Source organism: Lichenostomus cassidix, chromosome Z (assembly GCF_008360975.1).
Source record: "Lichenostomus cassidix isolate B80296 chromosome Z, HeHo_3.0, whole genome shotgun sequence".
In the NCBI taxonomy this organism is placed as follows: Eukaryota; Metazoa; Chordata; class Aves; order Passeriformes; family Meliphagidae; genus Lichenostomus; species Lichenostomus cassidix.
In genome coordinates, this window is record NC_139511.1 from 66,282,770 (window position 1) to 66,307,627 (window position 24,858).

At 56.8% G+C, this 24,858-nt stretch overlaps 1 protein-coding gene across 4 annotated transcripts; it reads right to left on the reverse strand.

The window, feature by feature from the left end:
- Positions 1-467: 467 nt before the first annotated feature.
- Positions 468-23,623, reverse strand: IL11RA (interleukin 11 receptor subunit alpha). Of its 4 annotated transcripts, none has more exons than XM_085041971.1 (13): positions 23,418-23,623; positions 5,526-5,625; positions 5,211-5,271; positions 4,927-5,093; positions 4,643-4,757; positions 3,744-3,776; positions 3,203-3,366; positions 2,900-3,063; positions 2,646-2,787; positions 2,141-2,236; positions 1,860-1,959; positions 1,134-1,213; positions 468-1,017 (listed from the first exon to the last, which is right to left on the reverse strand). In XM_085041971.1, exons 2-13 carry the CDS (start codon positions 5,623-5,625, stop codon positions 1,001-1,003), a joined length of 1,239 nt encoding a protein of 412 aa, XP_084898097.1. In that variant the 5' UTR covers positions 23,418-23,623; the 3' UTR covers positions 468-1,000. The 4 variants fall into 4 exon arrangements, with proteins under 4 accessions (XP_084898097.1, XP_084898096.1, XP_084898099.1 ...); XM_085041970.1 differs by lacking the exon at positions 23,418-23,623 and adding an exon at positions 15,586-15,793; XM_085041973.1 differs by lacking the exon at positions 23,418-23,623 and adding an exon at positions 13,870-13,890.
- Positions 23,624-24,858: the final 1,235 nt, after the last annotated feature.

Genomic DNA, 24,858 nt, shown 5'->3' on the forward strand with positions numbered 1-24,858 from the left:
CTGCACCATGGGTTCACGGGCAGCCCCAGGATCCAGGTGCATCCCCACCCTGCCCTGGCTCTGCTCCCCATGCTCCATGCGTCGCTGCTGTCTGAATTTCCACCCAGCTCCATCTGGATCTCGTTGGGCTGCTGGCACTTAGCATTGGGGTCGGGAGGTGCCAACACATGGAAGCCATTAGAGGGACTGGATTGAGGTGCAGCAAGGGGGCCACGTGCAGAGTGAGGGGGGCTGTGCAGAGGGTCCTGTCCCTGCTGCAGAATGAGGGCAGGGGAGATGTCCCATGCAGCTGCAAGCATCCTCTTCTGGCACTTAGCCTGAGCACAGGTCTCTCTCAGCCCCTCCAGGCACCTGGGGAGAGCGCTGAACAGTTTGGAGGGCAGCCCTGCTGCCTGTGCACCTCCTGCAAGGCCCATTCCCGAGCTGGCACTCACCCCCCCCTTGGCCCAGCATCATCTGCAAATGGGTTTTGCCTGGACAGTGCCAATGATAGCATTGGCATATCCCCTTTATTGGCATCGCTGCTCCGTCCAGCCACAGCACGGGGGATTGGGGCAGAGGGAAGGGTCAGGGGGTGTTCTCTTCTGCCTGCTGGCGGCTGGTGGGGGGTGACAGGCAGGGATCAGCACCCTTGGTCTGGCACTGATGCCTGGCACCCCCGGGAGCCTACACCCATGGTCCCCTCAACACTGAAGTGAAGTGGGGCTGGCTCAGTGTCTTATCCCCATTTGTTTAGCAGCGCTCCAAGGTGGAGCTGGCCTGTCACCCTGAGCCTGAAGTGACTCCAGCTGGCTCCTGGTGGGCTCAGGCAGTCCAACGGTCCTGGGAGCAGAGCCTCTCTCCTTAGGATCCATCCTGCAACCCCAGGGTGTTGGGGGCTCCGGCAATGTCCACAGCTGTGGGGTGACCCAGGAGGCGTGGGGTCCTTGGGGGCCAGCAGTGGCATCAAGTCCCACGCGTGGGCAAGCGGGTGCAGGGAGCAGGGATTGGCCAGGGCTCACTACAGGATCTGAGCTTCTGCCAAGAGAGAGGACAGGGAGTCAAGGGAGATACTGGGGACACTGCTCTGCCCCACACTCTGCATGCTCTGCCCCATATTGCCCCCCCCTTCCTGACCCTGCACCCTGACTCACTTGGTAGTGCCTTCAAGTGGGTTGCAGCAACTAAAAAGTTGGGTTTGGTCTTGTCCTCGCCATGTTTCCTCACCCGGAGCCTGGTGATGAGAGCAATGGTGGCTGAAGATCCGGACCACCACCCCCAAACACTGGGATTGCCCACATTCCCAGTGATCCTGCTCTGCATTTCCATCCAGCTGTGCCCAGCTGTGCTCAGCTCAGCTTAACCTCTCCAGTTTGTCAGCTACAGGGCTACAGCAGGAACTGGTCACAAGAAAGAGTAGGATTGGGATGGGAACAGGGACTGACAGCAGAGCCAGAGCATTGCATGAAGACTCCACAATGGCAGGATGAGACGGGACCCAGGGACAGGACTACCAGGAGGCAAAGACATATGGAGGAGAGTCTGTGCTGACTCTGGACTGCGAGAATACCCAGCAAGCCAAGAGCCTTTGAGGGGATATTAGTAGCAGCAGCATCTTGAGGGGATTCAGAGAAAGGTCCCTTGGATTTGGGCTCATAAGAAAGACCCCAGGCAGGCTGCACAGTACTGGGTGTGCTGGGAACAGGCACTGGTGTGGCACAGGGACAAGGGGAGCATAAACCCCTGGGCATCAAGGACATAAAATCTGTTTTGGTAGGGTCCCCAGAACAGGGCTGGGGGATCACAGGGCACTCCATGCTGAGGGTTCAGGATGGGGTGTGGACAGCAATCATACAGCTTCTTCTCAAAACCCAGCCTACCAGATGAGGATGGTGATGACGAGAACAGCAGCCAGGACGAAGAAGGCAAAGATCCCAAGGGACACCAGGACAGCCATCTTCTCCAAGGGGTCACTGCGATCTGGGACAGAGACACTGTCACAGCCGAGGGATGCCACAGTCCCCAGCACCTGAGGGACCCCATGGCAAGCTCCTGGACACTCCAGCAGCCCAGCCACACACAGGCATGGGGCAAGAGAGCCTTCCCATTGCTCTCAGCCACACACATGGCACTCTTGCCCACCACCCCCAGCTCTACTCACTGATGGGCTCAGGGTTCGGAGCCTGGGAGGGCTCCTCAGCCAGGCTCTCCAGTCTGGCATCTGTAGTGGTTTCTTCACTTGCTGTGGAGGCCAGGTCTGGAAGGACAGGAGGGATGGAAATACTCACCAAAGCATGTGCAGCACCTCAGGGACCCACAGAGAGGACCAAGGAAGGGAATCCTTGTGCCCCAGAGAGCGCAAGGGTGCCACCAAAGTGCTAATTATGCTCTGGAAGCCCCGCTCTGCCCCAAGCCTGTGGGTGGCAATGCCCAAATAGCATCAGCACAGCAGTAGACTGACATGGGCTGGGAGATATTTTGTCCTCCTACAGCTCTGCCTCCCAGCTTCCAGTGGCCCAGCAGCTGAGACTCGCTCTGGTTGACATTTAGGGGAATGGCTGCAATGGGGAAGGGACTGAAGAGGGGCAGTTCAGGGTGCTGGAGAGACTTTGGGGAGGGATGACACAACGTGGTAAGCTGCTGGGGGCTGCAGCCTGTTCTCTCACCTCTAACCGGTGTTGCCCGTGCCTCGGCACTCCACTCGCTCCAATTCCCCGCATCCAGGAAATCCTTGGCACTGACCCGGACCACATGCTCCAGCCCGGCGAAGGCATCCGTGATAACCTCAGACAGATTCACCGTCTCCACCTGTGCCAGGCAGAGGGGAGCTGTGGGGTAGGGGGGAGCATCCCTCACTACCCTCCCTGGCCCCACGCACACCTTGTTCCTATGCTGGCCCTGCCTTTCCTTGCACACTTACCACAGACCAGGAACGGTGGATGATGGGTCGGTACTGGAGCCGAAACCTTAGCTGGAAGTGGGGTTCCTTGGGCCAGGAGGAAGGGTACTTCCAGCTCACGTGGAGCCGCCGTGGGGCTAGGGGGACAGGCTCCACCACCAAGCCCTCTGGAGGGTCTGGCTTAACTGTGTGGGAGAGGACAGGAAGCCCTTGTCACCCTGCACTGCCATGCACAGTGGTGTTGGGCTCCCTGCTGTCTCCCAGAGGTAACTGCCCAGGGATGGACAAACAGTGTGACAGACAGATGGGGGGATGGGGACTCACTGATAGCCTGCATGGTGACATCGAGGAGGCGGTAGTTGAAGCCCAGGGGGTTCACCTCAGTGATGTTGAGGCGGTAGGAGCTCCAGAACTCTGACCTGTGGACGGTGCAGGTGCCGCGGTGGGACGGATCCTGCAGGCACAGCCCCACGTGCCCATTCTTGTTCCTGCAGACAGGGAGGCAGGGTGGTGACATGTCCAGCATGCACAGTCACCAAATGCTGCCAAGGAGGTGCCATGGGAGACCCCCATGCCAAGACCCTGGTGGAAGAGGCAGCCCCTCTGGCTCAGCTGCATTCACCTTTCAGAGTTTGGCATGTCCCTCCAAGCATGACAGAAGGGACCCTCATCCCAGCCCCACACTCCCACTGGGAAGGTCCCTCCCGGAGGCAAACCCTTTTCCCAGACTCCCAGGCTTAGGTAGCTGCCTCCCTGATGGGGACCCCCAGCTCTTGCTTTGGGGTCCCCACTGAAGACAGCACCAGAGCCTTTGGGATGGGGGCCAGTCCCTAGGGAGTTGGACCAGGATGGGAGTCAGTCCTACCTCCGCTTTTCTTCGCCTGTCAGCGATTTCTTCCTGCCAGGGAGACAGATGGGAAAACAGATTGTAAGAATGAGGGGCAGCACCAAGTGAACCCCACCATGACCCAGAGGAGGGACAGGGGTCCACACTGCAAAGCAGCCCCACACTCCCATGTTGTCATACACACGTGACAGACAGTATGGGGGACAGAGCTAAAACCATGTCCAGCTCTTCTAGTGAACAGCCTGGCACTGCGGGTCCCAGGGAAAAGAAATGGGAGTCCCCAGGGAAAAGAAACCCTTCCCTACCTGGGGTTTCATCACACAGCAGCAAAGACACAAAGACACTGATAAAAGCAGTTCCCCAGGGCCTGGCTTCACCCTCCCCCTACAGCCCCCCAAATCCCTTGCTTCCACTCCCCCTTGCTTTGGAGCCCCTGATGCTCCACTCAGCCCCCTTCCCACCAAGCCCTTGGCTCCTGCAGCTTTCAGCAGGGCTGTGCTTTATGAGCTCCGTTAGACTTCAAAGCCACCCGCTAATTTGGCTTGCAGGGATAATTAGAAGCAGCGATGCTGTCAGGGCTCCTTTCATCCCAAAAGCATGCTGGAGCGCGAGGCTTGCAGGTGATCTGCTTCTCTTTTATTGCCCCTCTGGTGCTGGCAGACATGTCAGCAGGGAGGGAGCCTGCCTGTGCCAGCCCCCCAGTGCTGCTGAAGCCCCCACTTAGAGCAAGAAAATGCTTGGTGCTCTGCTCATGCCAAAACAGGACCTGCTCTGGGGTGCAGCATGGTCCTTGGGGCAGGAGGTGAACCCAGAGCCTTTGTGGGATGGCCAGCTGGATTTGGTGGTTATCCTTGGCTGTGACTCAGAGCTCACACCGTAACAACACCCCCAATCTGTGTCTTGTGGGGACATCTCACCTGTATGTGGTGATGTATCTGGTGGGGAGGAAGGTCTCCACACTGGAGGTCCAGGAGCAAGAGAAATTCTCATAGTCAGATGCTCTGCAGGACACAAAGGGGACTCCAGGCAGGTCTGGGGTCCGGGGGAAGCAACAGTCACCGAGGGATCCCCCATCCCGTAGCCCATCCAGCACACAGGGATGCCTGTGTGAACACAAAGCCCCCTTTTGGCAAACCCCTGGCAGGGGTGCAAGCACCACACTCCTCCTATAAATAGCCCAGCTCACAGACATGCTACTCACGCCCCAGACGCAGGGACACAGTGTGCAGGAGGCCACCATCCTCGCCATGGCAGCTGTATGTTCCCATGCAGGCCAAACTGGCACTTGGCAGCACCAGGGATCCCTGCTGGATGGCTGAGCCCTCTGGCAGTGATGTGGCACCTGCTCGTCTCCATTGCACTGGTGAGCTAAGGATGAGAGACCAGGCAGGCTGCATTAGAGGACATGGATGGCAGGTCACTCCAGGGCCACCCTGTTAACCATCCCACTGGATAAATACTTTGGTGTGCACAGAAAAGACTTACCCAGCATGGGCACCAGGGCATGACAGGGTCACGTCTGTCCCCAGCTGTCCATACTGCACACCTGGAGAGACACACGTCCCCACATGGGTGTTAGCACTCTCTGTCACCCCATGCCAGGGCAGAGGGTGCAGGTGGGCAGCCCCTAGGGCTGTGCCCCACAGTGGGCACTGGCCAGAGGCTGGCCATCACTGTAGGGCCATCACTGTTTAATGTAGCTCTGGTAGATGTGCTCCTGTCTGGTGGGAATGGGGTGCCCTCAGGGTCCTCATGCCTGGGACAAGGTGGGGCTGTATGGGGGCTTGGCGGGGGGCTCACCTTCCTCTCCCCAGTCTTCAGGAATGGCAAGGGAGGCTGATGCCAGGGCTGCTGCAAGGAACACCATCACCCTGCCCAGGCCTGGGATGGAACTGCGCATCTGGAGGAGGCAGAGAAGGGGAAGAGAGGGTGTTATTCCCTGTAATGGGGCAGCTGGCACAGTCCATGGCCCACGGAATTCCTGCAGGGCCATGGATCCTGTATCACCCTCTCATCCCATCCTGCTGTGGACAGCACAGGGACCAAATCCTGGGACCTCGGCTGGGATATCTGGCAGTGTCTGTGCCACAGTCACAGCTGGTTCCTGGCTGCTGAGCATTCCCCCTGCCTGGAGCAGAGATGCAGAGGGCAAACACTGACCAGGAGCTCGGGGCTGTGTGGGTTGGCAGGATTAAGGATTCTTTGCCATTGCAATCCACTGCTAGGAGCTTTGGCTGGCTCCCAGCCCCAGGGTGGTCCAGAGACCTGTGCATGTGCAGCTGGGGTGGGAAAGGACAGAGGAGAAATTCTGGCCTGTATTTACATGGTAGGTGACAGCAATGAGATCTAAACAGGCTCACATAGCCAGGGAGAACAGGGCTGTGATATCTCAGGTTCTACGAAGTCTCACATCACGGCCCATGCCTGCATCCAGTGTGAGGCTGGTCCATGAAGGTCTCCATTTGTGGGAAAATGGCCCTGAAATCCCTTCCTCCCACTCAGAGATCACTAGCAGGCCTGGGGTGAGAGGGGCAGGGCATGCAGAGTCAGGGATGAGCACCCAGCTCTTCATAGGTCAACCCCTGCCACAGACTGGAGTCTCCCTGCCAGCATCACCTTTTCCATCCCAACCTACCCTCCTGTGCACACATCAGACAGTGTTACCCTGGTGAACACAGCCAGCGTTGCCCTGTCCTGCCCTGCCACTGTCACCCTGTCCAGCACAGTCAGCAGTGCTCTGTGGTATTCAGCCCAACCAGCACCCTGTCTGTGCCAGCCAGCACTGCCCTAAAGCATCTGGTCCTGCCTGCATAGTCCTGCATCAGCAGGACGTATCACCCAGTGTCATCCTGTCTATCTCAGCCACATCACCCTGTCTGTGCCAGCCAGCATCACCACAGGGCATCCATCCTGGGCAGCATCACACCATCCCTATCAGCAGTGCCACACTGCCTCTATCAATCAGAAGTGAAGCATTTCTCCCTAGAAGACCCCCCTGCCCACCCCTCACAAATGGACAAGCCTTTTTATTTACATCCACACTGTTGGGCTCTGCTCCCAGCTCCAGGCAGGGGCTGAGGGCACGTAAGGCAGTGAGCTCCCTGCCAGCCTCAAGAGCAGGCATAAATCTGTAGGCATAAATCTGTGTCCCCCTGGGTTCAACAGCTGAGAGACTGGAGGGAGGGATGCTCCAGCCCAGCAAAGGCACCCCAGAGCAGCAGCTCGTTCCCCTCCTGTGGCTGACTGCCCATGGCCACAGACCAAACCGCCTGGCGAAGGAAAGAAGAGCTACAAGGCGATCTGCTGCAGGGGGGAAGGCGTGCGGCACCCCACATCAACCCTGTTCTGAACATGCCAGAGAGCCTCAAACACAAGCTCCAAACGTAAATAATTTCATGAGACTGTCATAAGCTTTTCCTACCAAACCACCCCAGTAATGTTCCCAAGAAATATCAGTTAAAAGGTCTCTGCCAAAACTATGCTGGTAAGTAACAGGGAACATTTGGCCTGAAAGTAAAATATTTTGGTGATGGAAAAAAAAAAGAAGACAAAAATGAGTGTATTTTGTCTTAAAAGCAGCAACCAAAAATAACTCCAAAGACCATGTGGGCCAGAGTGAAGGAATACTTGTGGGGGGAGCAGGGAGGAGGGGAGGAGTGGGTGTATGTGTGTGTGTCAGGAAGAAGGCAGAGCATGTTAATACACAGAGAGAAAAATAGCTTTAAAATAAAATAACTTCTTCTCCTGACCACCCTGGTTTTTCATTCAAACACTGCAGAGGGTATCCAAGATGTCTCCATTGTGACCCTGGTAGTTAAGGCTAGTTAGGGACCACTAACCTAGACCCTAACCCTACTAGTACCTAACTCTAGCCCTAAGCTTAACCCTAACACTGCTCATCCTGAGAGCCTGTCCAAATCCTCCACCCCTTATCACCCTTTGTCCCAGGGTCCTCCCAGAGCTCCCCATTGTCATCACAGCACCCCATGAGCTTCCCTGCCTCAGAGGGGCACCCCTGCCAGCACAGTGTGGGAAGGCAGCACTGAGCCCTGCCAGACCAGCACTGGCTCAGTAAATGACCCACATGAGCACTGCCAAAACCTATCCCTGACAGAGCATTACTGCAGAAACAGCAGGGCAAGCCCTTCCTCGCCTGCCCAAAGGCCACAAATACCAGGGGAAAGAGCCACAGAGCCAGGGAAGACCCAGAGCCCTTGTTTGGCCCAGGTGCAGCAGCAGGGCAGGGGGCCAGGTGCTGCAAGACAGCCCGCCCATTTAGGATCCCCTCATTTTCTGCCACCAAACTCCCTGGCCAAGGGAAAAACAGGCGTGTAAATGAACACATGCATGTGAGTGGCCAGGCCACTTTCCTTGGTGGCTCCACACCCCTACAGATGGGCACACAGGCAGAGAAAACATCCCTTGATGCTTGCACCAGCAGTGACACATTCTGGGGACACAGAGTCCCGGCACAGTGGTCCTGGAGCCAGGCCGGGGCAGAGGGAACAATCAGAGCTTTTCTTCCTCCCTGCATGCTAATCCTGGCTGGAGAGATGCCTGCCGCCAGCCTAGGGCTGGGTGACATCCCGAAGCCACGGCCAGGGTAGAGGGACCCAGCTCAGCCTAGGGGCCTGGCTTGGTCCTGGCAGGAAGGGCAGCAGTGCTGTACCCTGCTCCCTCAGCATAGGATGCTCTTGTCACCGGCATGGCCAGGGTGACCAGGCAGCCTGTGGCAGCCTTGAGTGTTAGCCAGAAATGCAAGGTGGCACTCTCCATCCCTCCCTGATCTTGCTGTTCTGCTGGGCACCATCTGAGCTCATGCAAATGTTCTTGGGCAGTAGTGGGGAGAAATCCTGATATAAGCCCCTTCCTGCATGCCAACTGAAGTGCTGTAAGCCAAAACGTCCCTAAAAATCATGGCCATGTGCACTGGCACCAGTGTCCAAGTCGGGTGAGACAGTTCTCTTGGCACAGCTGCTCTCTGCCATGCCCTGCCGTGGCCTGGCATAGCCCAGCACAGATTCCTGGAGGAAGCCAACTTTCCATTGTGCTTGGTGCTTTGAAAGACAGTGGGTTTTGTTTTCTTAGTGTTTTTTTGTTTTGCTTCATTTGAAGTTGCTCTTCAAAGCAAATGGGCCGCACACAGAGTGGGATGGTGGGGACAGGGACAGAAGCAGATGACAGTGTGCCTCAGGGCTGCAGATGGTAGCATGGAGATGTGGGATGCTCCCCATAGAGCACTGAAAGCTGGCATGTCTCCTAACCCCTTCCCAGGGTGGTCAGGGGCAGCACTGCCGCAAAAGAGATATGGCAAATAACCCAAGAGCACTTGTTAGCTCTGCCTGCCCTGTGCCAGGCCCTGACAGGGTCACCCACCTGCAAAAAGCAATGGCCAAACACCCAAAGCCAGTTCTAACACCCCAGAGATGGCATCACTCAGTACTCCTGCTCTCGAGCTAGGGGAGCATCACTGGCCGTGTGCTGCAAACCCTCTCTGCCAGTGACTGCTCATAGCGGCAGGAATTTCCCTCTCCTCGTTTCCCTGTGGGGTTGGGAGCACTGCCTTGCTAGCCCCTCTGATCCTGGCAGGCCTGCAGAAGCACCATGCCCCACTCTGAGGAGCCATGGCATGGTCTGAGTACATCTCTGTGGCCATTCATCTCCCTGGGGAGCTGGAATCACCCCATCTCTGCAGCACTGGTGGCTTTCACTATCGCTGCATGAACGTGTGCCTGTGAGGTGGAGGAGCATCAACTCCACTGCTGGATGGTTGGCCCCCTGCAACAGCCACCCCTGTCCCCTAAATGCTGCTGGCACCCTCCCTGGGTGCCCAGAGAAAGCCCAGCAGTAGGTCCTAGAGAGAAGCATGTCCCCCACCACCTCCAGGGCCACCAGGGCCATGCACAATCCCCTGGACTACCAGCAGCACCTGCAGCAATACTATGCCCACCTTGGGCACTGCAGGGGTGATGCTCTGTGCACTATCTCCAGCTCCCCCCCAGTGCTTTGGGGACCTCAAAAAGGGATGTTTTCCTCTGTACCACTTGGTGGGGCGCATGGGCCCCCATGCCTGCTGTGGGGGCTACCATGCCATGCTGGGCTGTGCCAGAACACACACACATGCACAGCTGCAGCCAGTGCAACCCCAGCACGCTGGAATTACCCCAGTTAAACCAGTAAAACCAGTTGGAGTCTTTCCCTGTGAGGCTAGTGCAGCCCAATAAGCCTTCTGCACAGTCTGAACATAGGACTAAACACAGTATAGTCCTGATGCAGGGCTTAACTCAGGGCAACACAAATATGGGATTATATATGGGATTATACTGCACACAGCCCAGAAGGAGAATCAAATCCCACTAAGCCCAGGAGGAGAATTAAATCCAGTGCAGTCGTAATGTGTCGTTAAACTCAGCCCAGCCCAGGAGTGAGGTTAAACCCAGCTCAGCCAAAATGCTAGTCTGGACCTAGCACAGGTCAAGCATGTGGTTATGTCACCCCCATGTGGGGTTAAACTCGGCACAGGTTAGGAGTGGGGTTAACCCACAGCACAGTTCAAACACAGGGCTAACCTCAGCATAGCTCAATCACAGTGTTACACAGTTCAGATGTGAGGCTGAAATAAATGCAATCCAGGAGTGGGGTTAACCCCAGCTCAGCCCAAACACAAAGATAAACCCAGCATCGTCCAGGGAACCAGTTATCTCCACAGCCAGATACAATGTTCATCTCCATCCAGCCTAGACCAATGCCCTCCAGCATCCACCAGTGATACCCCGTGGCTGACCACAGCCCCACCAGTGTCCAAAGCCAAGCCCAAACCCCTCCATAACCCAAGGGTCACCTCTCTCCTCTGTGTAGCCAGCAGCTTCCAGGGGGGCCCCTACACACCTCAGCATGCCAGCAGCACCATGGAGGTCAGGCTCTGCTCTTACCCTAGCCGGGAAACTCCCACCCCAACGCCCTGATTTCCGCTCTCCTCTGCTCCATCCTGCGGGAAGAAGTCTCTGGCTCCCGGTTGTAACTGGAGGCATCGGCAAGGGCCAAAACAGCGAGGGCTCTGTTAGCAGCCAGCAGCCCTGACACGGTGCCAGCTGGCAGCATTGCATTCCGAGCGGGGAGAGAAGGGGCGCCCCCCTCTCCATCCCCATCCCCACACTCCCCTCTCCGAAGCCACGTGCCAGAGACATTCCTAAAAATAATCTCCCGGCTGTAAAGAAACCTACCAGCGCTGTATCTGTAGTGCTGGTAGGCTTCTTTGCAGCTTGGAGATTATTTTTAGGGTGGAGGCATGGAAGTTGGTGGGAGGGGGTGCTGCATCCCCACTGTCCTTGGCACATGGTTACAGGACAGGGATGGGCACAGTGCTGGATCTGGGGACACGGGTGGGACCTGCCAGCAGAGAGCTGGGCCACCCTGTGATTACAGCAGGGTGGGAAAGGCTTTTCCTGTCCCAGGAACATTTTGGGATTTAGGACATTTTTCTGCTCCTGGGCTCAGCCCAGCCTGGCAGAGAATTCAGTGAACATGCAGCTCCCAGCACAATGGAGCAGCTGGGTACCAGCCTGCAGGCTGCCCCTCAGGACCATCTGCATCTCCCAGGACAAAGTTCCCCCATCAGCCCTGGAGCTGTACAGGAGGGCATGCATCCATAAATCAGGGGACAGACATACATGTACATACCTGTGAATGGCCCAGGCACAGTCAGCTCCTTCTGATGCTCCTGACGAACTCCAGCCTGGGGCTGGGAACTCTGATCAGGAGAGGGGCCCCACAGCATGCCCCATACGAGATGCTCCCCCTTCCCTCCCCCTGCTATAAAGCTGGCCAGAGCCCAGGAGCCATCAGGCTCAGCTCCATCCCTGAGGCACGAAGGCGCACAGGTCAGCCAAAATGCAGCAGGGCCAAAATAAACAGCTCACCTTACACAAATGCTCCCCCAGCTAGCAATTTGCTGTCACTCCTTTTGCAAAACAAAATCCCTTTTGGGCAAGAGAGGGATTTCAGGAGTCATTAAGGACCACCTGGGCAGCCAAATAAAGCCGTCACCAAGGGGTGGCCCAAATAAAGCCACCACCAAAGGGTGGCCCATTAACCTTGTGTACACCACCAGCAGTGTCCCTGAGGGAGTGGGGAGGAGGCGGGTAGGGATGGAAGTTGCAGACCCCTGACAATGTGTGATGTGGGGATGCTCATGCCAGTTTCTAACACCCAGCGGGATAACCAGCACGTGTCTTCTCCAAGCTTGGAGTCAACCCTACCTGTTTTCACAGAATCATTGAATAATTAAGGTTGGAACAGATCTCCAAGATCATCGAGTTTGCTAAGCAGAGGCAGCTCAGGAGAGGCAGCAGGGTGCAAGGCACGTGGCAGAGATACAGGCTGGAAAAACACCTCACTGGGGCAGCATCCATGCCCCCACACCACACTTCCTGCCAAGCCAATCAGATGGCAGTCCCCAAGCCAATAAGAGAGATGGAAAAGTGGCAAAAATTGGAAAGATGGGGAAAACCTGGGGTCTGCAGTACAGGCCAAGGGATGGGGGCTGAGCCCTGCCTAAGTTGAGAAGGTTGGAAAAACACCGTCCAGCTCGTTTTCTGCTAGGGGAAAAAAATCTCAGCCAAGTTCTGAAAGATTAAGTGCGATCGTATCCAAGAGGGGGAAAGCAGGGCCATGCAGTGAGTGTGCTGACACATCTCCTTCTCCAGTGCTGGAGAGAAGCCCCAGCCGCACTTGGGGCCAGCTCTGTTTACAGGCTCCTATTGTCTCTTTTTTCATTTGGATTCCCCCCCTCCAATGTTATAGTTCAGAGTAAACAAAAGCAAGCAGCCTCTCACTCCAAACATTTCAGCCATCCCAAACTTTCTCTGGAGGGGGGCTGCCCGTGGAATTTTCCTCATCCAAAAGAATTTCGAAATGTTCCCGTTGCAGCCTGCTCTGACTGGAGGCCAAGACCGCTCCAAAATTCTTCACGGAACGCTTGAGCTGCCCTGTGCATTGCCACAGCTCCGGCTGTGCCCCAAAGCCCCACCATGCACAGGGAGATCCTCTGGCTTGGCCCACTAGCCAAAGGGGGTCAGAGGCACATCCCAGCCTGCATAATTCCCCACAGCTCATCCCATTCACCAAAAGTGAGACAGCAGACCTTGGTGAGGCTGGACCCTACCTTTCTGTTTTAAGCTGCTGCTTCAGTTTTTACTGCTCCAAGTCGGCAGTGCGTGTGGCAATGCACCCCAAGAAAACACAGTATTTCCCTTTGCAAGCAGCATCTCCATAGCACCAGCCAGAAGGTAGAGAGTGAAGAGGGTGCCAGAGCTCCTGCTGGGAGTGGTCAGTGGCACCAGGAGCGCAGACTGCAGTGGTGATGCCTCCTTGGTGCTGCCAGGTCACCACTCGGGTAGGTGGACAAGGAAGAGATGGTGTGCTGTGTACATCTGCAAGGATGGAGTGGGGGCACAGCACTGTGCCCTGCACACCCCTGGGAGTGGAAGGGAGGACCAAATGTACTCCAGGATGAGCCTGGAGAAGGTGCACCTAAGCATGCTGCTGCTCCCTGGCACACATCATGCTGTCAGGGCATGTGCTCTGGTCCCAGAAGAGGCAGGACCACAATGTGGTCAGGCAGAGACTCCCAGCAGCTCTCTGGGCTCTGGCTAAGTACAGATATGAGGTGAAACCCATGAGTCCCTGGCAGAAGGGTGCCAGCACTGCTCAGCCTGCTGGTAATGGGGGCATCGGAGGCAGACCCTGAAACAAATGGAAGGGGAAGAGTCCAGCCAAAAAGCCCCACAAAAAAAGCCAACAGTTGCAGGAAGAAGCACCCAAAGCTCAGTCCAGCATGGATTTGGATGTCAGTGCAAGACACTGGAGTGGCCTGGCATGCTGATGTCCCTTGCCTGCTTCCCAGAACAGTTCCTGAGTGGGTTTCACTAGGTAGGTGGTCCTGCAGCCCATAACACACCTTGGCATGCTGGGGAGCCCCCACACCCCCCCTCTCCAGGCACACGCAGATTTTGGGGACTGCAACCCCTTGATGAACATGCTGTCACCGCAAAACCACAAAACATTGCTGGTACCTGCTGCATCTCCCACCCACACCATCCCACCCTGGTGTGCCACCACAGCAGCACTGGCAGGGGGGAGATACCTCAGCTCCACGCCGGGCTGGAATCTTGCTGTGGGACGGGGCTCTGCCGGGTGCCCCTGCTGCCTCTGCACCATCTCCCTGCGCCGCCTCGCTGGGTTCTCCTCCTTCACGGAGGCTGCTCAGTGGTTTGGCTTGGGAGCGGTCCTACCCCCCCACCCCCAGCAGCCCCCTCCCCTATAAAGGGGCCAGGCAGCGGCTGTGTGGGGAGCAGAGCCCCCGACACAGCAGATGGGGTCTGTAAAGTGAGGCTCCCCCAGGTGTGTTTGCCTTGGCTGGGGCTCAAGCCTGTCCAATTAGAGCTATAGAAAACATATCTTACAAAAAAACGAGGGGGGAAAATAATCCTCTCCCCTGCGCTGGGGCCCAGGGTTTGGCCAGGGTTTCTCGGCAGGCCAAGCGCAGGCGATACAGGCTCTGCTGGCAGCAGCCCGGGGAGGGCGGGATGTTTGTGGATATTAAAATGCACTCGTAAAGTAGAATAAAAGGGCAGCCTTGTTTCAGAACGAGTCTCCGAGGCTTTCCCCTCTCCCGTCATGCTCGGCACCTGGCCGGCAGCACGAGCAGCTCCCCCTTCCCACAGCCCCCCTGCCACCCCCAGCTTGCCCAAGGGCTGAGCTGCTGTCAGCAAGACCCCAGCCCTCATGGGGTGAGATTCATTGTCTCCAGGAGGGAGCAGATTCGGGAGGGCCCCCCTCTACAGCTACCCATATTGGGTCAACATTACAGCTGTGCTTCCATAAAACCCACCCTTGCACATCCCTTCCTCGATGCCCCCGCAGATCCCTGCTTTCCCTTGTCCACTGCCCTGCCTGCATGGAGCCAAGGCTGCCTGGCCCCAGCTGCCTGGCAGCAGCCACATGGCAGCACCACCAGTAGGTACTCCACTGATTGGCCTCACCATGCCTCCCTGCTGGAAGTAAAATAAGCTAGATGGCCTTCTGGTCAAGGTTCAAAATTATTCACAGGCACCCAACACCCTGCGCCCACACAGAATAAGGGGGACATGGAAGGGTCCCATGGGGCTCACCCCATACCCAGGGACCCCACAAACCTCTGGAGAAGCCCTCTCCTTGCGACATCTCCCCAAATCCATCCCTGAAGCACGATGCTGCCTCTCCACAGCATCACCTCTGCCTCCATGCTGCCACGTCCAGCTCTGGAAAGTCACATCAGGAGGCTGGGAAGCAGTTGCAGGCATCAGCCCACAAAAGGTGGCCCCATCCTGGCCCACCTGCTCAGCTGGAGATGCCCAGCACACATCTGGCTTCACCACTGCCTTCTGCCCCCCTTCCCAGCTTAGCAAGGAGGGGACTGTGGGCTGCAAGCCCAGAAGCTCCCCCATCCATCCCTTCCCCCATGCCTCTCCCTCTTCCCTTACAGCATCCCAAAGGCACAGGCTCTCCAAGCCCCTGTCCCCCTGCCCCACGGGGACCAGAGGCACATCCCATCCCCAGCCACGGCCCAAATGACTAACGCCCCGGCAAGCGGACCGGGTGCCGTCGGGGCGAGCAGGGCCTGTCCCTTGGCCGCGCTCCCTCCCCGCAGTGGTGAAATCACGTCTGGAGAAAGCCCGGGAATGAGGCGCCGGGGGCCCCCCCGCTGCTTCCCAGCGAGGATGCTCACTCCCCGCCTGCTGGCCGGCCGCCCCCGCTCTGCAAACCCCGCATCCCAACAAAGGGGTGCTCCAAGCACGCAGCCTGCAGCAGAACCTCATACCTCATCTCCTCCTCCTCGCTCCGGCTCCCATAGCAGCATCCCAGCTGTGGAAGTGGCTGTGAGATGCGGAAACGCAGCAGCGAGCCCCAGATGCTCGTAAAAGTGCTCCCGGGGAGTGGGCAGGAACCTCTAATCTCCCTCTAACTTCTGTAAACCGGCCAGAAGCTGGGGGGGAAAATGGGGGTGGAGTGGGTACCCCTCCTGCTGACACCTCCCCTCTGGCAGAGCAGGCTGGCTCATGGAAGGAGCTGGCGGCTCGTGCTGCCTGGACCCAGGCCTGGGCAGCACCAGAGGGGACAGTGAGGGTCACAGGCCACCAGCACTTGGCCTCGACCTGGCACGCGGCACGTGGCGGCTACGAGGGGGGGTGACTAATGCTGCTCTTTAAATGCCTCTGCCGGCACGGGAGCGTGGCTCCGGGTTAGGCTTTAATTATCTGCCTTCCTCCGCAGCCCATGCTCTCCTCTCCCCGAACCGCCACAGGGACCCCGGGAATGTTGTCCATCCCCCCCTGGCCGGGGCTGCTGGCATGGAGCGAGCAGGGCTGCGGCGGGGAGCTGGCTGGGAGCACGCCGAGGCTGCAGCTGGGGGCTATAAAAAGCACGGCTGTGGTATGCAGCGAGGCACTGAGAGGGGAATAAAATAAAATCAGGTGGTGAATGAGTCGGGTGCTTGCTTCTGCACCAGATCTGGCGACGGTGCTGGTCCCCATCATCCCTTCCCTGCTCCCTGACAGCCTGGTGAGGCTGGGGCAGAGTGGAGAGCTGGGATTTGGCAAAGGGTGCAGGATGTAGGGCTGGGCTGGCAGGGAGCGGAGGGGGTCAAGGCTGGGGAAACAATCGCTGGCTTTGGTACATGAGCTCCTGCCTAGGATGGAAGCATCGCAGCCACCTCTTGCCCAGCCCAGAATGACAGATCCGGGCTCTGAGTCTTCTGGCAGCTTGTACTGGAGCATTAACCGTGCACTGATTTATGGCCAGAGCTGCCTTTGCCAGGAAGAAGCCCCACCATCCCCCAGCACCCTGATCCTGGTGGGAACCTCATGCAGAGGGGACAGTAATGCCACAAGCTGGGGACAGAGAAGGCTCCCTTCAGGCTGGCAGGAGCTCCTCGCTCAGGGACGTGCCTTGTTTGCACAAGTCTGAGCAGGGGAAGGTCAGATTAATTTTAAACCTGAATAAACAAGGAGAGAAGGCAATGCCAGAGCTCGCCCTTCCCAGTAGAGATGCCCAGCAGCAGAGCACAGCACCCGCAGCACTGCTCTGCCCTGCCCAGGGGTTCACATACCCCTAAGAGAGCTGGAACAGACCCACACCCGAGGGCCTCCCTTTTCCACAAGGAGCTCCCAGCTGAGTCAGTGTTGGCAGTGGGGAGAGCAGCTCCTGCTTGATTTTGCAAGATTCCTCTGGTATCCACTGGGAAGCACCCACCCTGGGACCCCCATCCCACTGGCAACAGCACCAGGGCTTGCCTGCTCCCTGGCCACAATGCACAATGCGGTCTTGGGAATGAACAAGGAGGAGAAAAGAAAATAGTAAAATTGTTTGTAGGTCAAGAGGAAAATGGAAAAAAATAAAGTTTGTGTTTTTCATGCCAAAAGGAAAATGAAAACCAAAACATTTTGTTCTAAATGATAGGCCTTGTTTAGTTTTCAGTGGTTTTACTTTTTTAAAAAGGTTTGAGTTAAATCGAGCTAAATTTGTCTTCCAAACATTACCTTGGGGCAGGGAATAAAATAAATTGAAAGAAAAAAAAAAAAAAGAATAAATCAAAACATCTCATTTGGAAAATGTCAAGAGCAAAACGCCACGGCTTTTCCAGCCTGGGAGAACCGCAGCCGGGCGCTGAACCCAGCTTCAGTTCACAACTTGTGACGGCCTCCCTGAAGCAACTTTTTTTCCCGGAAAATAAAGCAACTACCGTGCCAATTGATGGCTGGCAGGGCTTATGCCCTGGTGCCTGGCTCCCATCAGGGATGTTCCCTCTGCCCATGCTGGTCCCCAGGACCTGCTGAAGCATGGAGAGACCCTGCTACAACCAGCAGCCATGCGCATGAGCTGAATCCGAGCTGAGCTGCTCTCCAAAACTCCTCTTTAAATGTCTTTTCTATTAGGTCAGCATTCCTGCGTCGCCCAGGGAAGGTGGTTACGGCCGGCAGCCCGGCACACAGGCTCCTCGGTGCTGGCTGCTGGCTCTCCGACAGCAAGCAGCCTGCCCACGCTATTAAATTACTGAGAAAAATGGATCGTTTCACCAAAAATTAGGTGCAGGAACCTCTCACACAGTGGCAAGGCGAGCTGGTAATTGGAAATTCATAGAGCTGGCCGCAAATGCTGCCTCTGGCTCTGCTCCACCCTCCTCTGGTTGTGGCAAGGGATGGTAGAGAGGCATTTGCTGAAATGCTGCTGCTGATGGAGATGCAGTGGCCACGTCGCCGGCAGCACTGTGCGGTGCCCCACACACCCCAGGAGGGTTAAATGCTGCTGCATGGTCCCTCTGCCCTTGATAGATGGGGAAAGCAAGTGAAAAAAAGCTCTCAGAGACCTTTCTAGGCACTGGAGGAAGAAAGTTCTCCATGCATAGTTCATCATTAAGCACCCTACTGGGGACACATCTCAAGGGGACATAGTCTGGGGATGCAGCAGGACATGCTGCTCTAGCACCATCTCATTCTTCCAGCTGCACTCCAGGGGTGAAAACTAAGATAACTGGCCCCACACAGCTTGCCTTCCTTAAGTCCTCCATCCATCCATCCATCCATCCATCCATCCATCCATCCATCCATCCCAGGCAAAGCATGAGTGCTACTGCTGCTCTCTCTGAGCTTGGGCATCTCATTATCCTGCCAGACCACTCCGAGTCCAAGCCTCAGTGTTTTACCAAGTGGAGCCCTCTGAGGCATCGCCAGGGCAAACCACCCAGCTGCAGGAACTGCCAGAGAGCCCAATGGATATCTGCAGCCTCCAGCTGGGAAAGAGGAATGTGGATGTGCAGCAGATCAAGAGCTGTGTCAACATGATACCCTGAGAGACCAGTCCCTCACACTGACTGCTCCCTGTGCCAGCATGGGTACTGGAGGGCCTCATCTTCCTCTCCATGTACACTGTTTTTTGGATGCTGGGGTGCAAGGACCATGGGCAGAGTCCCAGCTGGAGAGGGGAAATGGAGCTGGGCACAGGATCAGGGAGGCCAGAGAAAACGGACGCCTCCCCTGGCACAGCCTTGCTTCAGCCATGAAGCTGCAAAACTCAAAGCCAGGATGGGGTGGAGCAGCCTCGAGGGAGCCATGAAACAGCCCAGCGGGAGCCTTGCAGGAGCTAAAAAAATCAAAAGCAGCCGAAGCACCGAGGAACCCCGGGGGTTGCGTGTTGGCCCTTGCAAGAAAAGGATGGAGCAATAGCTAGTTGGGTCCACCAGCTCCTCCTAAGCCTTGAGGCCTCAGGCAAAACTCATGGAAAGCAAAGACCTCCCCAGCAGCCAGGGGCTGGCCCTGCCCCTGGCCCTGCAAGGAAGTCTGGGGAGGTGCCAGCTGGCCTGGGCACCCTGCGTGACAGCAGCTTTTGCAAAACCATGCCAGGCCACTGTGGCCAGGCCATCCCTGGAGACCTTTGCAGGGCTGTTGCAGCACAGCTGTTGTGAGCTGTGTTGCAACACTGGCACAGCACTGGGAGGGACCACAAAGAAGACCCTTCATGACAGCCCCTTCTGGTTTTCCCTAACTATTTTTACAGGAAGGTAAGGGCTGAACTGCACCTTTCACGATGTTACTGAATTCAAAAGGCACTAATGCCCATGCCAAGATTCATCAAAAAGGGGCTCGTGATGTGCCTGGGGCTATTGGTCTGGCCAGGATGAAAGCTTTCTGTCCCAAAGGAAGGAGATGGTGAAAGCACAGGAAGGTGAAGGAAACAGCTGGACAGGCAGAGCCACGCCAGCCCAAGGGCTCCAGGGATGCTGTGCCAGGCCCATTGCCTCCCATGTGCTCTCATGTGAGGACATCCACACCCTTTAGGCTGCCAGCAGCATGGCAGGCAGCAGCCCTGAGCCCTGTCTGGGGCTCCCCAAGGTGGGATGAAACTTAGCTGCAGCTGAGCACAACATTCAAAGTCAATGAGTCAGAAAACCCTCCCCAGACTGCTGCAGAGATGATGGCCCACCAAAATCAGAGGCTTCTCCCATCCTTCCCCTCCCTCAGTGTGTCGTTAGCACTGGCGTCTCAACAAGGGTTGGCATCCCTTGTTTTCACTTTGGGAGGTGAAATAAACCACAAGATGCCCAAACGGTCTCCTTTCCACCATCAGGATTTCATTAGATGAAGGAGTCCTGAACTTTTCCACCTCTCCCTATACGGCAATCTCTGCGGGTCCATAACAATTTTCATTAGGCAGTTTCTATTTCGGCTGTCTGCATACTGAGAGGAATGGACCAGAGCTGAGCAGTCTCTGGGGAACCCCAGGCTGATTTCCAAAGTGCTTTCAGCATCCTCCCTTCTCCTGGTTGATGCAGAGTCTTGCCTGCATTGCAGGCCATTGCCATTGTGGGCCAGCCCCACGTCTGACCATATCAGGTCTCCTGAGGTCCCTTCAGCCTGGCTGTCCTCTCTAAAAGCATCTTTAGGAAACATGTATAAGCAGGTGGATGTCATCTTCCCCTGGCCAGACCCTTCCAAAATTCCTCATAAGCTTTTCCAGAAATGATCAATGCCTGTTGGAGCAAGCCCAAGCTGAGCTGATCATATGTGAGCAATGTAACCACAGTGCACAGTCCTGGTAAGATGGAGGTGAATCAGCTCTTGACAGATTTCTTGTCCCTCTTCTCCTGGACCCCCACTAACGCAAACACCAGAGCAGGAGGAGGTATTTGTCAGCTTTTTTTCCCAAGTCCCAGACTCGTACCACTAGAGAGAAGAATTGCACCTTCCAGCCCAGCCATTCACCTGTACTGGAGAGTTTGGCAGATTCTGCCAGATTCCCCCAGGGACTGTGGGTGCTGTGACCTTACAATAGAGCCCAAAGCTCACCCCGTCCCACTCCCATGCCAGGGTGACTCAGAAGCCTGGGATGCAGCCAAACTTGAGAGATAATTCCTATTAACATGCTGATCCCTGACACTGCAAACCTGTTTCCAATCCCCTGAGGAATTTTCCTTTTTCGATGGAAAAGGTCCATGGGAATCTGGCTATTGGAGAAGACTCAACCACAACTGTGAGGCATCTGTGCCCTTCCCCACCCTCACAACCTGGATGAGAGAAGAAAACCACCACTGGGAGGTGCAGAGAGATTTGATGGTAGGAACTTGGGCCATAAGGTCATAACATCCCCAGCCAGAGAGATTTGGTGATTTTCACACATGCGATGCTGTTGTAACCACAGGAACACTTAGAAAAACCAAAAACTCTCTAAACATCCCACCAAGCCACCTCAGACATCCTAGGGCTAATCCCTGATTTTGGCATTGTATCAGCATCCCAAATGCTGCTGAAGCCCCAGCGAGTTGCCTATAGGGAAGAGCTCCCATACCACCCAAACTCTATCCTCGACTATATCCTGGGTAGGGGCAGTCACCCTCTTTTGTGCCTACACAAGAGGAGGGGAAAGAAGCTGTGAGAGATGCTAAAATTTTCCTAAGGGGAAAAAGCAGAGACACAAGCCAGCACCTGCCCCCTCCTGCGGGAAGCATCTTGCAAGGGGTTTTCCTCCAGAGCCAAATCTGCGGGAAAAGAGGAGGCAAGAATCCTTTGGCTTTCTTAACCTAACGAGGAAGCTATAAATATAGCAGGGTAAACACTGGGAGGGAGAAGAGGTCTTGAACTAAAAGCACAATGTTGGCACAAACCCACAAGGGAATAAGCTCTCCAGGAACGCATTCGGCAGGAAGCCGGAGGGAGGTTGAGGCCTGTGTGAGCAGGAAGAGCCTGGAGTTGCCTTTGAACAAGAGCAGAGTTGAAAGAAAGGGTTTGAACCGAGTGCTCAGCTAGTTCATGGCAGGTGAGGATTCCATGCACTGTCACCATCCATGAGGGTTTCCCCCACTCAGGATGGTCCAGGTGAGCCATGTGAGAAGGGCAGGGGAGGCAGGACACCTTCATGTGAGGGCTGCAGCTGTGGGCTGCCTGGGTGCCCACCCAGCACGACAGCTTCTGATAAACCCAGCAGCTGCAAAGGGGAACTGCTGCTGCTGCTGCCACGATGAAAACGGCGGGGAGACTCGCTGTGCCGTGAGTCATTCATTCATCCTTCGCAAACAGGGCCTGCACTTGGCCAAGCATCCTCCTCCCCCCGCCGCTGGGACAGCTTGCTGGGACAGGGAAAAAGTGGCTTATTAGATATAATCAAGTCAAGTTTTCCCCTCCCTGTGAGGTTCCTCTTCCTGGAATAGGAAGCGCAAGACCAGAGTTGCTTTTCTTCCACCTTCCTGCAGGCTCTGCCTTTAGCTGCACCCTGAGAGAGCCCTCCCCACCATCCTACTGAACCCCACATTCCCTGTTCACCTGACATCCAGCCCTGAGCACAACCCTGCTGTCACGAGTTAGACCCTGTTCCCCATCTCCAGTCCCACTTTGGCTGCCGAGGTCAGTTCACAGCTCTCTGGCGAGCACATATTGCCCCTTTCATTTCCCCCCAAAAAGTGCCAGGTTGGTGGGGCAGAGGGTGCGTGGGTGACGACGGGCCATTGTAGCCATATCTCATTCTTGTCCCTGCCACGGGAGCACCTCCACCAGCTCACAGCTCCGTGTGAAGCTCCTCTCCCAGTGCCAGGCTGGGATGCCATGTGCCCCATGTCACCACACACGTAACCCCACTGCAACCTGCCTTCCTATAAACAGGTAGAGTGCAAACAAGCCACCTCCTCCTGCAAACATGACAGCAAGGCATGGGACAGTCACCTTCTGGCACACAAGGCACTTGGTGAGCTCAGGACATCACAGCTTTGGCTATGCCACCAGTGCCAGTCAGTCCAACACTATTTTGTGCGTGGCAACACACAAAAAATTGTGAGCTGCTGCAGCTCTGTGTTTCTTGCCACCCAGGGGGATCAGGTACAAGGCACCCTCAGGCCCCATCACAGTGGGGTCTAAGTTTGCTGACAGTAATGTCCGAGCCAAGCTCAGCCCCATGGCCCCCTCTGATTGCCTTCACCAGCCCGGAGACAGAGCTTGAAGGGGACCTGGTGGGTGACACAGCCAGCCTGTGAGGATGGCGGTGGGCACAGCCCAGGCTGGGCACTCATGGGGGCTGGCACAGGACAGAGAAGCTGGGATTGAGACAGCATCCCGGGGCAAGGAGAGACAAGGCAGGCAGAGCCCTGCCAGCGCCCGCGCTTGGGAAAGCGCCTCTCTCAGCGCCTCTCCTAATTGGGAGCAGCTTTGCCCTGGACCCCCCAGGAGAAGAGGGGGCCCTGCCAGGGGGGCGCTTTGCCTGGTATTCCAGTCTTTCTCCAGAAAATTCCCTTCAGAGACAGCGGGGGTATCCAAATTGGGAATGGGGGTGGTGGTCTGTGGAGGCTGGGGAAGGGGCTCAAACATCCCATCACAGGAACATCAACCCCCCGAGCATCTCTGGGCAAGGCGGAGGCGCGGAGGGCGGAGAAGGGGGAGCAGCATTAGGTACCCACAGGCAGCCGGGAGGGAGCGGGAGGGCAAGTCCCTGGCAGCTGCTTTGCGAGGGGACACAGACACACAGACATCCACACACACCCGCACAACTTTCTCCGCCCGGGCAGCAAACAGCTCCGGGAGCCGCCTGACCGCAGCCGCGCGTCCCTCACCGCGAAGTCGGGGCGGCAGCGACTCGTTCCCCTCGCGGGCTGGGGACCGGGGCACTGTTCCCTACCTTCCTGCGTGGCGCCGCGGCTATGTGTCCATGGCGCTAGCGGAGCGGGAGCCGGGCCGGGAGCGGGAGCGGGAGCGGGGCCGGGAGCGGGACGCCCGCACCGGGCTGGCTGGGGCCGGTAGCGCAGGCGGTGCGAAGCCGCCGGGGCTGCCGCCGCCGCTCCATTGGAGCAGGGCTCTGCCAATCTGCCGCCGCCAGCCCGGGACGCTTCCTGCCTGTGAGCCGCCCCCCGGGACCGCGAGGGATCCGAACCCGCTGCCCGCCGCCTGCCCGGGGTTCGCGGTGCCCGCCGGGGCTCCCCGTCCCACTCCGGCCGGAGCGCTGCGATGGGGATCGCACCGTCGCGCACTGATGTGCTGTGATCTCCCGAGCGCGGGTGACTCCCCCGAGGCTCAGGAACCCCCCGAGAGTGCACAACCCTCCCGGCTGCTCTTGGGAGTCAGCACCTTCTGCATTCACCAACCGTGCCTGTCCCCATCCCTGCATCCTGGAGGAGTGGAGGCAGGCAGGTCCTGCCTGTGACTCAGTTTCCCTTGCCCCTGGGCGGGGCATTTCTTTGGGATTTATTGTTGTGGTGGTTTATTTGATGGGGAACATGCAGGGTGAAATCTGGCCGCGGGGTTTGTGTCCCTGAATTGAAGAAAAGGTCCGTTCCTCGTCACAGCTTGTGGTGTTTGCTTGCATCCCTCTTTTGCAGGGCTTATCCACCACCCAACCTGCTTTGCCTTGGAAATGGGTTTGGTGTGCCATTTTATCGCAATGAAAATTTTCAAGAGGGAAAAAATGTGTTGAAAGTCTGCTACAGGAAACCAACTGCTGAAGATCCACTGGGAACTTTCCTCTCTGCTGGCACCTGAGGTTTGGGGTTTCCCCACGTGATGCCACCGAGGCAGGTACTGCTGGAGCCCTGGGATGGACCCGGTGTTTCCCTTCCCACTGGCAAGCTGCCTGTGTAGAGATAATGGCCACATGTTCCAGGTGTGTGCAGCACCCATGAAGCAACACTGCCCCTGCAAAAACAGAAGCCTCTGTAGGCTGGCAGAAATGAAAAGGGTCACAGCCTCCCTCTGCAACCCTACAGCGACAAATTGATCCTTGCCCATCCGGGCACATGTCTGAACTCCACAGTAACAAAAGCTTACCTGCTGCTGTCATATCCTGTCTCTTCAACACCACAAAAACACACCCATGAGCTATCCCACCTCCTGTGCATCCCTATGATAATAAACTGGTGTTTTCCGTCGTCCCAGCCCTCCCATGCAGCCCCACTACATCAGACTTTGGGGGAGGTGGAGGCCGTGTGTGAGGTGAGAAGTGCCTGTACCAGCTCCTGGCTGCACTGTGAGTGTTGTGCTCAGTCATGATTGAAGCTTGGTGCCCATATCACTCAAGGGATAGCCCAGTGTGGTGCATCTGCTCGTTGCTGGGGCTACTGCCTCAC

What these genes read in the sequence shown, in the direction of transcription:
- IL11RA (XM_085041970.1), bottom strand. Translation starts at nt 15,624, where the DNA reads ATGCTGCTATGGGAGCCGGAGCGAGGAGGAGGAGATGAG. An exon ending in AGATACATCACCACATACAG is followed by an intron (nt 3,777 to 4,642) that starts GTGAGATGTCCC and finishes TCTCCCTGGCAG; the next exon opens with GAAGAAATCGCTGACAGGCG. An exon ending in TCCACCGTTCCTGGTCTGTG is followed by an intron (nt 2,788 to 2,899) that starts GTAAGTGTGCAA and finishes TGCCTGGCACAG; the next exon opens with GTGGAGACGGTGAATCTGTC.